Raw genomic sequence first — 12,847 nt, 5'->3', positions numbered from 1 at the left:
CACAAACAGCAAGGCGTAGGGCATACTGATGCACGCCACCTGCAGCGCAAACACCAGCAGATCCCCCTGCAGCAACGCATCCATTCCATTCAAATGATACATTCAAATCACAGTGCGCATGGTGTGTGTAAGCAGCAGAACCAGGATATGTTTGGGCCTCAGACGGAGAAGGAAATAAAATGCTACACAGAGTCAAAAGGTATAAACAATGAGCCCCGTTATTAGTATAGTGATGAATATTATTGCCCGAAGAGTTTTAAAAAACAGCGGCAAGTAGAAAAAATGGAGGCAGCCGTGGTGTGGGTGCAATGACAATGCCCAAGGTAAAGTAACTCTCAGTGAAGCAGCATCTTGACGGGTAGAGAGAGGAAAGAGAGATGGAACAAGTGAGGAAGAGAGTGTGTGGGAGTTTATCGAGCAGCCAAAACAAGCTTTCCCTCAAGCATAACACCTAATTAGATTTATATCTAACCGTCCCCTTGTCTGACCCCCTTACATCTCCAGCAGGCCTGGAAAGCTCCAGGGGTAGACTTTTCCCCAAAGTAGCCCATCTTCAGAGGGGTCACCTGGGAGTCAGGGTCCTGGAGAGGGTGGCTGAATTCTCATTTGAGGGACTAATCTCCTCCTTCACAGACCATCCTCAGGAAGGGCAGGGCGAGCGAAATCAACTTTTTTTTTTTGAAAGAGGAAACCTTTTAAAGAGCAGCTGTGTCTACAGGAGATTAAGCTTTTGCAATTTATTAAAGCTTTTGCAATGATGAGTTTGTCCAAAATCAGTTAGCGTACGGTCGATGTTTTATTGCGCTCGAGACAGATATTAATGTTGTATGTATTTGATATGTCTGTATGCCCACACTGTTCAGCCTGCAGTGTGAGGAGATGAACCTGTGTTTTGTGTTTTTTCAATAAAGTTATAATAAATAAGTAATAATAAAGTATAAAAGCGTTTGTGGCCTGATATTCACAGGCTCCAAGTTTTAAACCAATGAAACGGTAGTAAGCACAACCCAATCTTAACGTTGATGTTTGAAAGGCTGTGGAAGTGGTGCCAATTTCCACATGCTTGATTTCACTGATGTGTTTCAAGAAAAACAACTACTCATTCCAATTGTGTTTCATGCAGTGTTAATCCTTGGGTGTGATAACACACTTGACCATCAGTCAGTTTGTTTGCACAGCGATCAGTCGGAAGTTGTTGTAAAAGTCCTTGTTTCCACTCTCTAGAGAGAGTCAGACTATCTGCTTTGAACTGTAAGTATACTTTGGTGCCAGTCTTCGGATGTACTTGTGTGTGTGTTTGTCAGTTACTGTGTGTACAAAAAAAGTGTGATTCATGGGGCCTCACATTAGTCATCGCAGTCTTACCGACTCAGGGCGAGGGGGTGGGGGGATTGGGGGAGACAAGGGAAAAGGGGAGTGGAGGGGGGCGGGGCGGGGGCGGGGAGGAATGCTCAGGCGGTATGTCGCCGTGACCCATTTGCCTGGCTTGGAGACGTCTGCAGAGAGTTGACAGGCCTTCCTACCCGGGGCCATTCCCGAGCATTTGCCTTTCCGCCCAGCCTTTTCCTGCACACACACGGCCCTGTATGATATCTGTCCCTCTGCATTCAGTCACACAAATACCAAAGGGTGGATGGGAGAGGGGGGCGGGGGGGGGGGGGGGGGGGGGGGGGGGGGGGGGGGGGCAAGAGCTTTACGTGTCAATCGGTTATGGGAGGGCAAGGAGGACATTGCCAGATGGGCACAGATACATGGAATCAGAGGACTTCGGGGTTGAGGGTTGAGAGAATAGCAATGTCCCAGACAATACAAACTGTCAGCTGGCTGATCTATAGTTTGTATAGAGCCTTTTACTTACCTTTCCCAAACGCCCGAGCTTTGGCATGAAGTGTTTTGTCTGAGAGAGCACTTACAGTAACCGCTTTTACGCTAGGAGCCCAAGTCGACCCGGAAAGTCAACCGATAACAAACTCATCGGAACTGTTTCCTGTAGCCCCATGGCTTAAATAAAACGGCACACGCCGAAGCCATAAGTCATGTGGAAGCTGCAGGCAGACAGCTGCAGTGTCTCCGTCGGACCAGTCCCAGTGTACTCACCTTAAGATCCTGGCTGAAACAGACAGTAAATAATGAAAGGCTCATGCCACATTGTGTCACCCCCCTGGCGTGAACCCTAAACCCCCCGAGCTAAAGCAGCTTAGCTCGTGTCACCCAAGTCTTTTATTTACTTCCAGGGGCCACTTTCTTCCGCCTGTCTTTAGACAAACAAAACTGTGCCATGTAGCCAAGCCTCAAATTGGATCAGACTGAATGCAGTTAAAGGATTAGGCTAATCTGATTTCCGCGGCAGCTCCACCAAACCTGAGCCACGGAGCTAACCTGGCGAAGAGGCCTGTGTGATAGGAGACAGGGCTGATGAAAAGCTCCTCATTAGCTTGGTAAACTGTGTGCTGAGCTGACAGACGCTGGGATGACAGGGAACCTCGGACCCATGTGTGGTTTGTGTGTTTTTGTTTGTTTGTGTGTGTGTGTGTGTGTGTGTGTGTGAGTGAGTTTATATGAGTGAGTGAGTTTATATGTGTGTGTGTTTTAACACCTGCGAGGTGTGCATGTTAATCTGTCTTTGTGTCAATCTCTCCTCCAACCTATTGCTACAGGTTCAAATGTGATGTTCTAAACATTTGACCAGATAATAGAAATTACAAAAAAACAAACACCAAAATCAATCAGCAGCCGAACAGTGCTGTGGACTGACATGACCGGGCTGGACCGTAGCCTACACAACCAATGTTTGCCTTGTACAGCAGGTGTAAGAAAAATGGAGGTAATTATGCCCGGTTTCGAAAGGTGCTCCCTCGCCCAAGTCATCAAATTGATTAATAGGGTTCTAGGGAATGGAAAGCAAAATGGAAGCACACATTGCATGCACACAGTATTCATACAGACTCCTAGCACTCATGCACTCTGGCTGAGAAAAAAAATAAAAAAAATACCAGTATGATTATAAAATAAAGTATTCCTGGAAAGTAAGAGCATTTCTTCTGGCAGGCTCTAGCTAACACAGCGCTGGGTGATATCATGACCCTCCACCGCTGTAGAGCACCTTGGGAGGATTAAGATTCAGCAGAGATACATGTTTATTCATGCCTATTTAGTTCATGAAACCATTACCAGGTCACACTCTGCCCTTTGAGCTGGATTCCCCAGTGGTATATTATCTCTCATGTTTGCAAATACTCTCTGTTAGCATCTGGTGTAGTACAGTACTGTAGATGCTATGCAACTATAGATTTCTGGAAACATGAAACCTCCTCAAGTATCCTTGTTCTCTGTTCAAGCTCAACGTACTGGATCTTTGTTAGTGTGAGAAATCTATACAGCATTACAATCTTGTAAAATACCGTCCTTATAATGAGTTAATTGTGACATTGATTTATTGGTCTCTACGGGATTGAGCACACTCTATAAGGAAGCCCCATCCATCCCAATACACAAAGGCTGGTGGTTCAGACACAAAAACAAAGAAGGATTCAGGCCAAGCCTGGATCAATTCGAAGTTCAAACTCGATGCGGTATTCCTTGCAGTTCTAAGGTGCTACAATTGCTGAAACCAATTGCACACTCGATGTAACATAAACCATTGAGTCTTTTCTTTCCAACATGTCCATCTCAGCAATTAAGAGGCAGGCAACACTTGTTAGAAACCCTCTGACGCAAACAGGCCCGTTTTTATACTATCTGACCAGTCGGACTTAGAAAGAGAGAGAAAGAGAGAGAGAGAGAGAGAGAGAGAGAGAGAGAGAGAGAGAGAGAGAGAGAGAGAGAGAGAGAGAGAGAGAGAAAGAGCGAGCGAGCGAGAGCGAGAGCGAGAGCGAGAGCGAGAGCGAGAGAGTGAGCGCTTTTTGCACCTGTGTTTGAGGAGTGTGTCGACGTTGGCCCCCGTTCATAATTGCGGCGCGTGTACGCTTCCACGTCTCCCGCTAATGAAAGCGCGATGGAGCTCCAGGCAGTGGGAGTCAGTCGGGATGTGAGTCGTAAGACTGATAGGCCTGCCCGTGATTATGTGTTGAAGGTTAATGCGGCCTTGCAGATGGGGGAAAGGAGAGAGGTGGGAGGGCGATCAGACCAGACAATGTTCTTGGGAGACGTGATGGCACAGAGGACCATGAGCACTAAAGAGAGTGTGGATCAAGAGGAGAGGCCTAAGCCTCATTACACATGTAAATGTAGCTTCCAGCGTGGAGCCCTCAGTTGAAAGTCCTGTTCTTTAATTATTTCTTTGCTCTGCACATAGTAATTGGCTCCCACTGAGCCAGGGGCCTGTTGACTGTGAAAGGAAAATAAAACACCCTAATGGCTCTGTCCATTTTTAATGATAGTCAAGATGTGACTCGGGAAAGAAAGAGAAACTGTAGGATCTAACTGATATCTTCATTCTTAAGGTCCCTGACGTTTAAATGCTGACAGATTATGTTCAATTTTTTTCTTCCTTACAACCATTCCTGCAAAGTCCACGACCTTTGGATTATGTAGTCTTAATACCTCTCGATACGAACTGTTGAGTATTACGGCATTATAAGGTTGACATAAGCACCACTGGCTTACAAGAGATGAAAGACACTGAAAGACTGGCTGAAGCTCTGCAATCCCCTCGGAAAAGCACTGGCACGCAACCTTCTTTGGCTACAAATGTGTTATGTTTGTTAAAATAGATAATTGTTACAAAAACAGATTGCAGACAGAAAACCTTTATCATAAGTTTGTGTTTCATTTTTTACTTCATATTTAATAATACGTTTTCATCTAAATCCTGCATGAAAAAAACACATAAATACCGATTTTGGCACTAGCATTCCTTTGGCAAATAGTACTCGTGTCCTAAACAGAGTTTATAAATTGCCTTTGGAACAAAGTGTCAGATAGATCATGCTGTCCAATTGAAAAAGATCCAAAGCAGAAACAAGCCGATAATGAAACCATTCTGACAAGGAGGGAAGGTGATTGGCTCGGCACTAAAAACACAACAACAAAAACTGATTGTTCCACCTCAATGCTGCCAGGCTCTCTCAGGAGACAAGCCCCTCAAAGATCATCTACCACAAGGCAGAGGGAAGAAAATCCACATTTAGATTCTTGGACATGTTTCCATCAGCTTCAGGCAAACAGCTGACCACCTCTGGAACCATCCTCTCAGACAGGAAGCTCCATACTCCTGAGTAAAGACCATGATCCCACCCCATCGCTCTGTGGTCGGCGCTCTCACCTGTCCAGGCTTGGCGTCCTCACATATCGAGGTCTCGTAGGGCGTGGCCAATTCGGGAGGGTTGTCGTTCACGTCCAGGATACGGATGCTCACTGCCGAGTGAGACACCTGGGCCTCGTTATCTAGTGAGGAGACCACACACAGAACATCATACAGGGTTATCTAGTGAGGAGACCACACACAGAACAGCATACAGGGTTATCCAGTGAGGAGACCACACACAGAACAGCATACAGGGTTATCTAGTGAGGAGACCACACACAGAACAGCATACAGGGTTATCCAGTGAGGAGACCACACACAGAACAGCATACAGGGTTATCCAGTGAGGAGACCACACACAGAACAGCATACAGGGTTATCCAGTGAGGAGACCACACACAGAACAGCATACAGGGTTATCTACGTTACCCCACGTTACCATGCTCCTCATCTCCCTCCACTGGCTACCCATAACGGCCCGCATCAGATTCAAGACCCTGGTACTGACTTTCCGAGCAGTGAACGGGACTGCACCCGACTACATCAAGTCTCTCCTGCAGCCTTACACCCCCACCCGCCACCTAGGGTCTTCTTCAGACAACCGCCTGGTGGTCCCACCACTCAAGACCGCCGGTCCCAACACAAACTCTTCTCCTGCCTGGCCCCCCAGTGGTGGAATCAACTCCCCACCTCCATCAGAGACACAGACTATCTCTCCACCTTCAAGAGAAGGCTCAAGACGCACTTGTTCCGGGAGTACAACGGTACTTAGGAATGGTTTGCTGAACCCAATGCTAGTTTTCTCAAGGATCACAATGGCTCTTGCTTAGACTGTTGCTCTTGTTGGTTAGTAATAGCTGATTTAAACTGTTGTATTTTATTTTAGTTAATCATATTTTTATTGCTTTCCTACAGGTACACTTGCACTTAGAGATTAATGCTGTTTAATTGTAACTTGCTTAACTACATGCTCTTATGGTTTCTTCCCTTTAGGACGTATTTGTTGGTTGTTCACAATGTGTTCTTCTTGTTTTGGCTACCCGCAATGCTTTGGGGCTATCTTGTTGTTATTATAAGTGACCTATGCACTTTGTTAAGCACTCTCTTGGAAGTCGCTTTGGATAAAAGCGTCTGCTAAATGAATAAATGTAAATGTAAATCTAGTGAGGAGACCACACACACAGAACAGCATACAGGGTTATCTAGTGAGGATACCACACACAGAACAGCATACAGGGTTATCTTGTGAGGATACCACACACAGAACAGCATACAGGGTTATCTAGTGAGGATACCACACACAGAACAGCATACAGGGTTATCTAGTGAAGAGACCACACACAGAACAACATACAGGGTTTAGACTGGACCTGGGATAGAATAAGAGTATGTCACCCAGTGCTGATCAGGACTGACCCAGTTATTAAGGAGGTAGACCCGGTGGTACTGTAGGGTACTCTCTGTGGTCTCTAATTACAAATGTGGTATAGACAATGTTCGTACTATAGACACGGCATACTCAAAATTCAATGGAAAATCAACACGGCACAGACTCCTTTCCGAGCCTCATTTCACAGCACAGCTGTGTGCTGAAAGAGAATGATGAAAAGCCTAATTCTATGACATGCAACATTTCCACAATGACGCCTTCAGTCGGTTTGTACGAGCACTGACAGCCTTATCCGTATTGTAATGTGTTACTGTAAAATCACCTCCAATATAATTAATACATAAATAACTGAACAGTTCTTGAAACAAGTGAGGGACGCCCTAATGAGAAAAATCAAATCCTTGTTTTCCTAGCACGCCCTCACTCTACACACACCAGGACACACGCCAGCACTGTCATGGACACAACAGGAGACGAATGATGAGGATGGGAATAAATGCATTCAATAATCTCTGGTACGTTATTTCTAATCATTTCCCTTGCTAAATAGATGAATGAAAACATATAATATAGCCCCAGATCTGTTCATGTGGAAGCTTTCACAACAAACTAAGTGTTTTTTTACGAACGAGAGAAAATTGCATCATTTGCACAATCAGAGCCCTCCTCCAAATAAACATCACTTCTACTTGAATCTAATTCTTCTTTTTTGGATTACTCATGCTGATGTTTCCAGTTTGCCACTCCGCCTCGCGTGGACAGCAAGGTATGGATCTCCCTCCCAGTTAGAACGAGTCCTCTCAACATCTCCACCAGGTTTAGTCCATCAACACTGAATTTACAGGACACATATCTAATTACTGTACCGTCAGAGGTACCATGGGTACAAAACAACAGTCCACAGCTGTTGCGTCTTCATGTAATTTGGACCATTGTGGACCATTTGCAACGAAGACGGCCAGGTGGTGCGCGGTTAAATCTCCCTTCAGCGTGAAGCAGACGTACAGACAGACACGCAGATGGATCAGCACAAACAGCAAGGTATTAGGATTGACACACAGACAGACTGACACACAGACAGACTGACTGACTGATTGCACTTCCAGCCGCAGCGCCCATCGCCAACAGCCTCCTCCTTCCTTCCATCTCCAATGCACAGCGGTGTCGGAGCTACTAATGAGAACACTGGGCTTTACTAATAGCATAATCCTCACATCAATGCAGAATTTTAATTGACTGCCTTTTGCTCGGGCAGCATAAATCTAAATGGACGGAGCTACCCGGCACTATCTCTTCTAATGCAGCCCTCCTCCAGAACCCCAAAGAGCCGAAATAAAAACAGCAATCAGATGGACATTTTACATCTCCATCTTCGGACGAGCAAACTTCCTCAGCAGAGGACACAAGGCCAGCATCAAATACCAGTCCTCAGAGGAGCCAAACCGTCCCCAACCTATCTTCATATACACAGGCCAAGGATTTGTCGACGGATGACTGAAAATGCAGACTCGGCGTCCTTAAAACACTTACCGGATGTTACGAATCTTGGTGGAGCATATCTGTCTGGCAGTGAATGACTCTGACATATCATATTCAAGGAGTCTGTGGTGCTCAAGCACACTAAGGGAACAGCCCTGCTAGGCGATCAAACTGTTATATGGCTATAAGAGCTTCATTCTAGGGGGGGGATACAGCTTGTTTTAAATGTCAGGGCGGTCAACAGTGACATGCGGGTATGAAAGTACTCCATGTCACTGTGGAAGAAATTGTGATTTCCTGTGTGCTTACATTATTCACAAATCAATAGAACCAACCATTGGATACTAGCTGGCATGTTCTCATGTGAGCTTGCTATTAATAAGATGTTGGGGGTCAGGAGAAAGTACTGGGTAAACGTCCCTTGTCATGATTACAAGAAGAGCTCCAATTATGATCTCTCTGGTCTGAGAGTGGGTTGGGAGCTCTTTCTCTGAGACTGTTGAGAATGTCATGACTGCCTGACTGTCATTATCTATATTTACAGTCTTGTGCCCTATAAAAGATGGTCCTCCGGCCTTCAGAGCCGAGAGAGACATGATTGAGATCTATAAGCATGGTGTTGTGTTGTCATTTACGGTCAGAGGTCTGTTTTTGTCTCCCAATCTGCAGATTGATTATACTTATTAAAAATCCAGAACTCAACTGAACTTAGTCACCCTGCGTATGAAGAGGCGGACTTAACACGTTCTTCATCAGTCACTCTCACTGTGTCTCCAATCAAAACCTCAAGGTCCCTGCAAAGCTAAGTCAATGGCTATCGTCCATAACTCAATAGTTCTGCATCATCATTGTCCATAACTCGATATTCCTGCATCATTTAACAACCGATACTGGATGCCATAACCGTTTACACGACCATTACGGAGAACAAACCATGCAGTCTTCTTCTCTTCCCATCCGTGGCTTGACGGTAGCAGACAGCACAGTCAGTCCATACTGTCAAATATATAACTGCACATATAATGACAGTCTATAACTATATGCACCTACAGTCCTTATACCCTCCAGTACAGACAGTCAAAGAGAAAGACACTGATTATCAGCAGCAAATCCGACAATCCTACAAATACCATCGACTGCACTGCGAGCGAACCCTGTGGCTTCTCTGCAGCCTCCTCTGAGCGCGAGTTGTTGATCGTGAGGACATTTGATAGATTGTCCAAGCGTAGACTGGGGGAGCACAGGTCACAGAGGCGGGCTCCCCATGACGCATCGTCTGTCTTCGCTGCGCTCCGAGACATCCTCCTCACTCCGAATACCATTACTGAATTAATCCGACTCGCTCCTTTTCATCATCCTTGGCCCCCTGCCTGCAAATACAATCACTTCCTCTTTTGGTTTGGTATAATTTGATCCCTCGTATGAGGTGCTTTATCGGTCAGCTGTGTATTGTACTCAAACTAATGAGGGCTCTTGGTGTTTTTTTTTGTTTTGTTTGTTTTATAGGGGTCAAAGTTTCATCAAGAGGAGAATCTTGAGTCCTTACATATTCTGGAGCTGTTTTTTATCTATGATAAATTGCTCCATTTAGCCATCGCCCACTCGAAGCTTGTCTTCCGGGATGACGTTTTAGAAACAGTAGTTTAGAAGGTTTAGACGTTTCTTCAATCTGACTGCATTTTAACATGCACTAATCTGGCTGCAAGTCTAATCATAGTACCATCTTTGCTGTCTCCCCGATATTAAATGGTGTGTTGAATTCTTTGGAGCGAAAAATAGATTTGTTGACCTCTCTGAAGCCTCTCTCTGAATGGGAAACCACCCATTCAAAAGACTGTCTGGGTCAAGCAGCATGTATTAGACAGTCGTTTGGAAAAGACCTATCAACTCTATTTCAAACTGTGCTCTCTTTAGGAGTGAACTCTTTTTGCTTAACAAAACAAGTTTGTCATGCCCCTCAGTTCATACGTTCGATATTGAAGAATGTAATCTGCACCTACATACTGATGAGTGGTCCATGCTTCTGCGCTCTCTATTTGCTATTCACAGATGACTTGGCTCTTCTTAAACGGCACATTGCTTTTACCATTATACAGACATCACTCATCGGGCTAAAACTGGTATGGTATAATGATCAAATAGAATATAAATAATATCAGTTGATGTGCGTTTTAGTACTGTAGACGGTGCTCTCACCGAACACGTACCTTACCTGGGCATGTATTTAAATGGTGCACTTTCATCAAAAAGCATGTTGAGGGTGAGCGGCTCTACAAATTGAGATTTAAATGAGGAGTTTTCTATGTGAATAGGACTGTCTGCAGTCCACCTTTAGGCTGGTTCCACCTCCTCTTGTATTTTTTGCCTGGGGAGGCAGTGTTTCTTTTTTCCAGTTATCTGTCTTGAAATACCGGTTTTTCAATACAATATCATCCTCACTATCTCAGGTCGGTGAAATGATGTGTCACTCTCACCTCCCAGATAGGAAGTCACAGCGACAGGAATCTGTCAGTACATGCACCAATGACAGGGTAGGTAAATGATCCTCCTGTTACTCGTGACACACACACAGACACACACACACACACACATACACTCACTGGGGAGCAATAAGAAACATGTGTAGGTGCTTTCCCTTCTATCTTAAGAGGTCATGTAGGTGAGATTGTGCTGAAAAAAAGATACCAAACATTGGTATGATAAACATTTCTTTATGTAGTATATCAAGGCCAAATCAAAGGTACTCAAAAACGGCCAAAATAGCTCCAGACTCGAGAGAGTTAAAACATTTTCACACATCCAAGTTGACCTCTTTACACTTCACTAATTACACATTGTGGTGGAAAAATAAACAGTTGGGAAACGGGAACGCCTGAATGTTTGGCTACTCTCAAGCTCTGCTCTTCGACACGCCCAGGAGTAGATGAGGCAGCGGCGTCAAGAAACATTGCGAGAGTTCTGATTAAGTCAACCATTCACTCTCTTTGTCGGGGCTTCTCTAACGCGACGGTGGCAAGCAGGAAGGGCTTTATCAGTCACAACACAGCGCTGTGTTTAAGGCTTGATACTGGAGAACATTTCTGCTTTCTCACACCCTTAAATGGTCAATTAACATTAAAAAGTGCCTATGACATAATGGCATGCACAAAGCTAGTGAGAGCACAAAAGCAAACAATTTGTCTTGAGAATTACAGCTCCAAGCAACCGTTGAATGATTCGCAAACTCATTTATTCTGACTTTTTGTGTGGAAAGTTTGCTTGGAGAACTACATTGGGTGCACAATCTGTGGGGTGGGCGCAATTCAAAACAACATAATACCTCAGATTTCTGGAACCTGCCTTGTGTATGCACTGTGGTAAAAGACTGGGAACAAAAACAAGATGCGGAACACAGCACTGCAGTGATGAAACACTGTTGTTTTTCTGCCGCGCTTTCATCTTGTGTGGGCCGGTTGATATCACGCCAGATGCAGAACGCAATCTCTCTTGTGCTTTCAATACAATCCCCAAATCACTTCATCTGTTCAAGATTGGAGAAAGGGCTGTGCGCCAGCTAGTCTAACTCTCCTCTCCAAACCTAACATGTTCTGGGGCAGTAATAACTCACCACCTGTCGCTCCACTGTCTGGTTATTAATGTATGTGTTCATTTTCTTTGTCATAACACATGTATGAAGCTAGATTAAGCCCTTTTGCCCATATTGTTCTTTCATTACTGTCAAATGATGACAGCTTTTAGCTGATATCACAATGCAATGTTTTTCTGTCATCCAAAAATAAACAATCCCAGTCAAACATTAGCAACACAGGAGAAGAATACAAGCTGTCAAAACGGACACATGCTGATTGTGGATGAAGGGGAAAAAAAGAAAAAAAGGAAAACATATTTGAGAAGTAAACAAGTTTCTTTTCTCACAAGTGTCCTACAGTCAGATCCGCGTACCTGCTTCCACTGCGGTCACAGTGATGTTGTGCCAACCAGCCGTCTCTCTGTCAAGAATCTTGCCCAGAGTGATGGCACCCGATACTGGATCAATGTGGAAGATCTGCTCCTGGTCTGTGCTACGGTCTATAGTGAACCTGTTGGAGAGAGAGAAGGAGAGGACACATCAATGTACAGTATGCTGAAATCCAATTCTCTGAGTTCTCCACTTGGCTTTTATGGCACCGGGATCTTCTATAGACTTGGCAGGTTGAGATTACGGTGCACGTCAATTAGCATTTCAGCAACAATCAATGGCGGTGGAAATAATTGGATGCTTTTTCTCAGAAACCTGTAAAATGTGAAAACCATTATAGATGCTACTTTACAGTATGTACCCAGCAGAGGCTTTGTGAAGGTTTCAAGTAAAAAAACAACAAACTTCATTGTTTTAGATAATAACTTCCAAATCCTTTAAGTATCTACAAAATAGAGTTTATTTTTGAAATCATAATGTATCTCAGTAAATATCCTTGGTCCACAATCCCATTGTGAAATCAGTATCCACGAGCCATTTCAGCCTGAACGCAGCATTCCCCCCCCTCTTGATAACTAACCAAGCCAAACAAAATAAACCCATATTTCTACAAACAGGACTCTATGTCCTCGAGGCAAGCTGGGCTCATCGCTCTGGGCCCGGAGCCCCCTTGGCGAGGAACCAGAGCCCTCCTGAGCATGGTGGCAGGGGTGTTTGAGTGAATGCCAGGGCCTTGGGGCTCTATAGGTGCCTGAGACAGCTCTGTCCAATAGAG

The 12,847-nt window shown here is 44.8% G+C and overlaps 1 protein-coding gene across 1 annotated transcript in view; it reads right to left on the bottom strand.

Moving 5' to 3' along the window:
- Positions 1 to 12,847, bottom strand: part of cdh22 (cadherin 22) — a 97,157-nt gene that overhangs the window by 11,740 nt on the left and 72,570 nt on the right. The window contains exons 9-10 of the mRNA XM_084705377.1: positions 12,057 to 12,193; positions 5,264 to 5,385 (exon numbers count right to left, since the gene is read on the bottom strand). Of these exons, the coding sequence (XP_084561503.1) occupies positions 5,264 to 5,385; positions 12,057 to 12,193 (259 nt within the window). The remainder of the gene's footprint in view (positions 1 to 5,263; positions 5,386 to 12,056; positions 12,194 to 12,847) is intronic.

Source organism: Hypomesus nipponensis, chromosome 9, assembly GCF_054491055.1.
Source record: "Hypomesus nipponensis isolate SF chromosome 9, ASM5449105v1, whole genome shotgun sequence".
In the NCBI taxonomy this organism is placed as follows: Eukaryota; Metazoa; Chordata; class Actinopteri; order Osmeriformes; family Osmeridae; genus Hypomesus; species Hypomesus nipponensis.
Note: the sequence above shows the minus strand (reverse complement) of the source record. Positions and strands in the feature narration are given on the sequence as shown.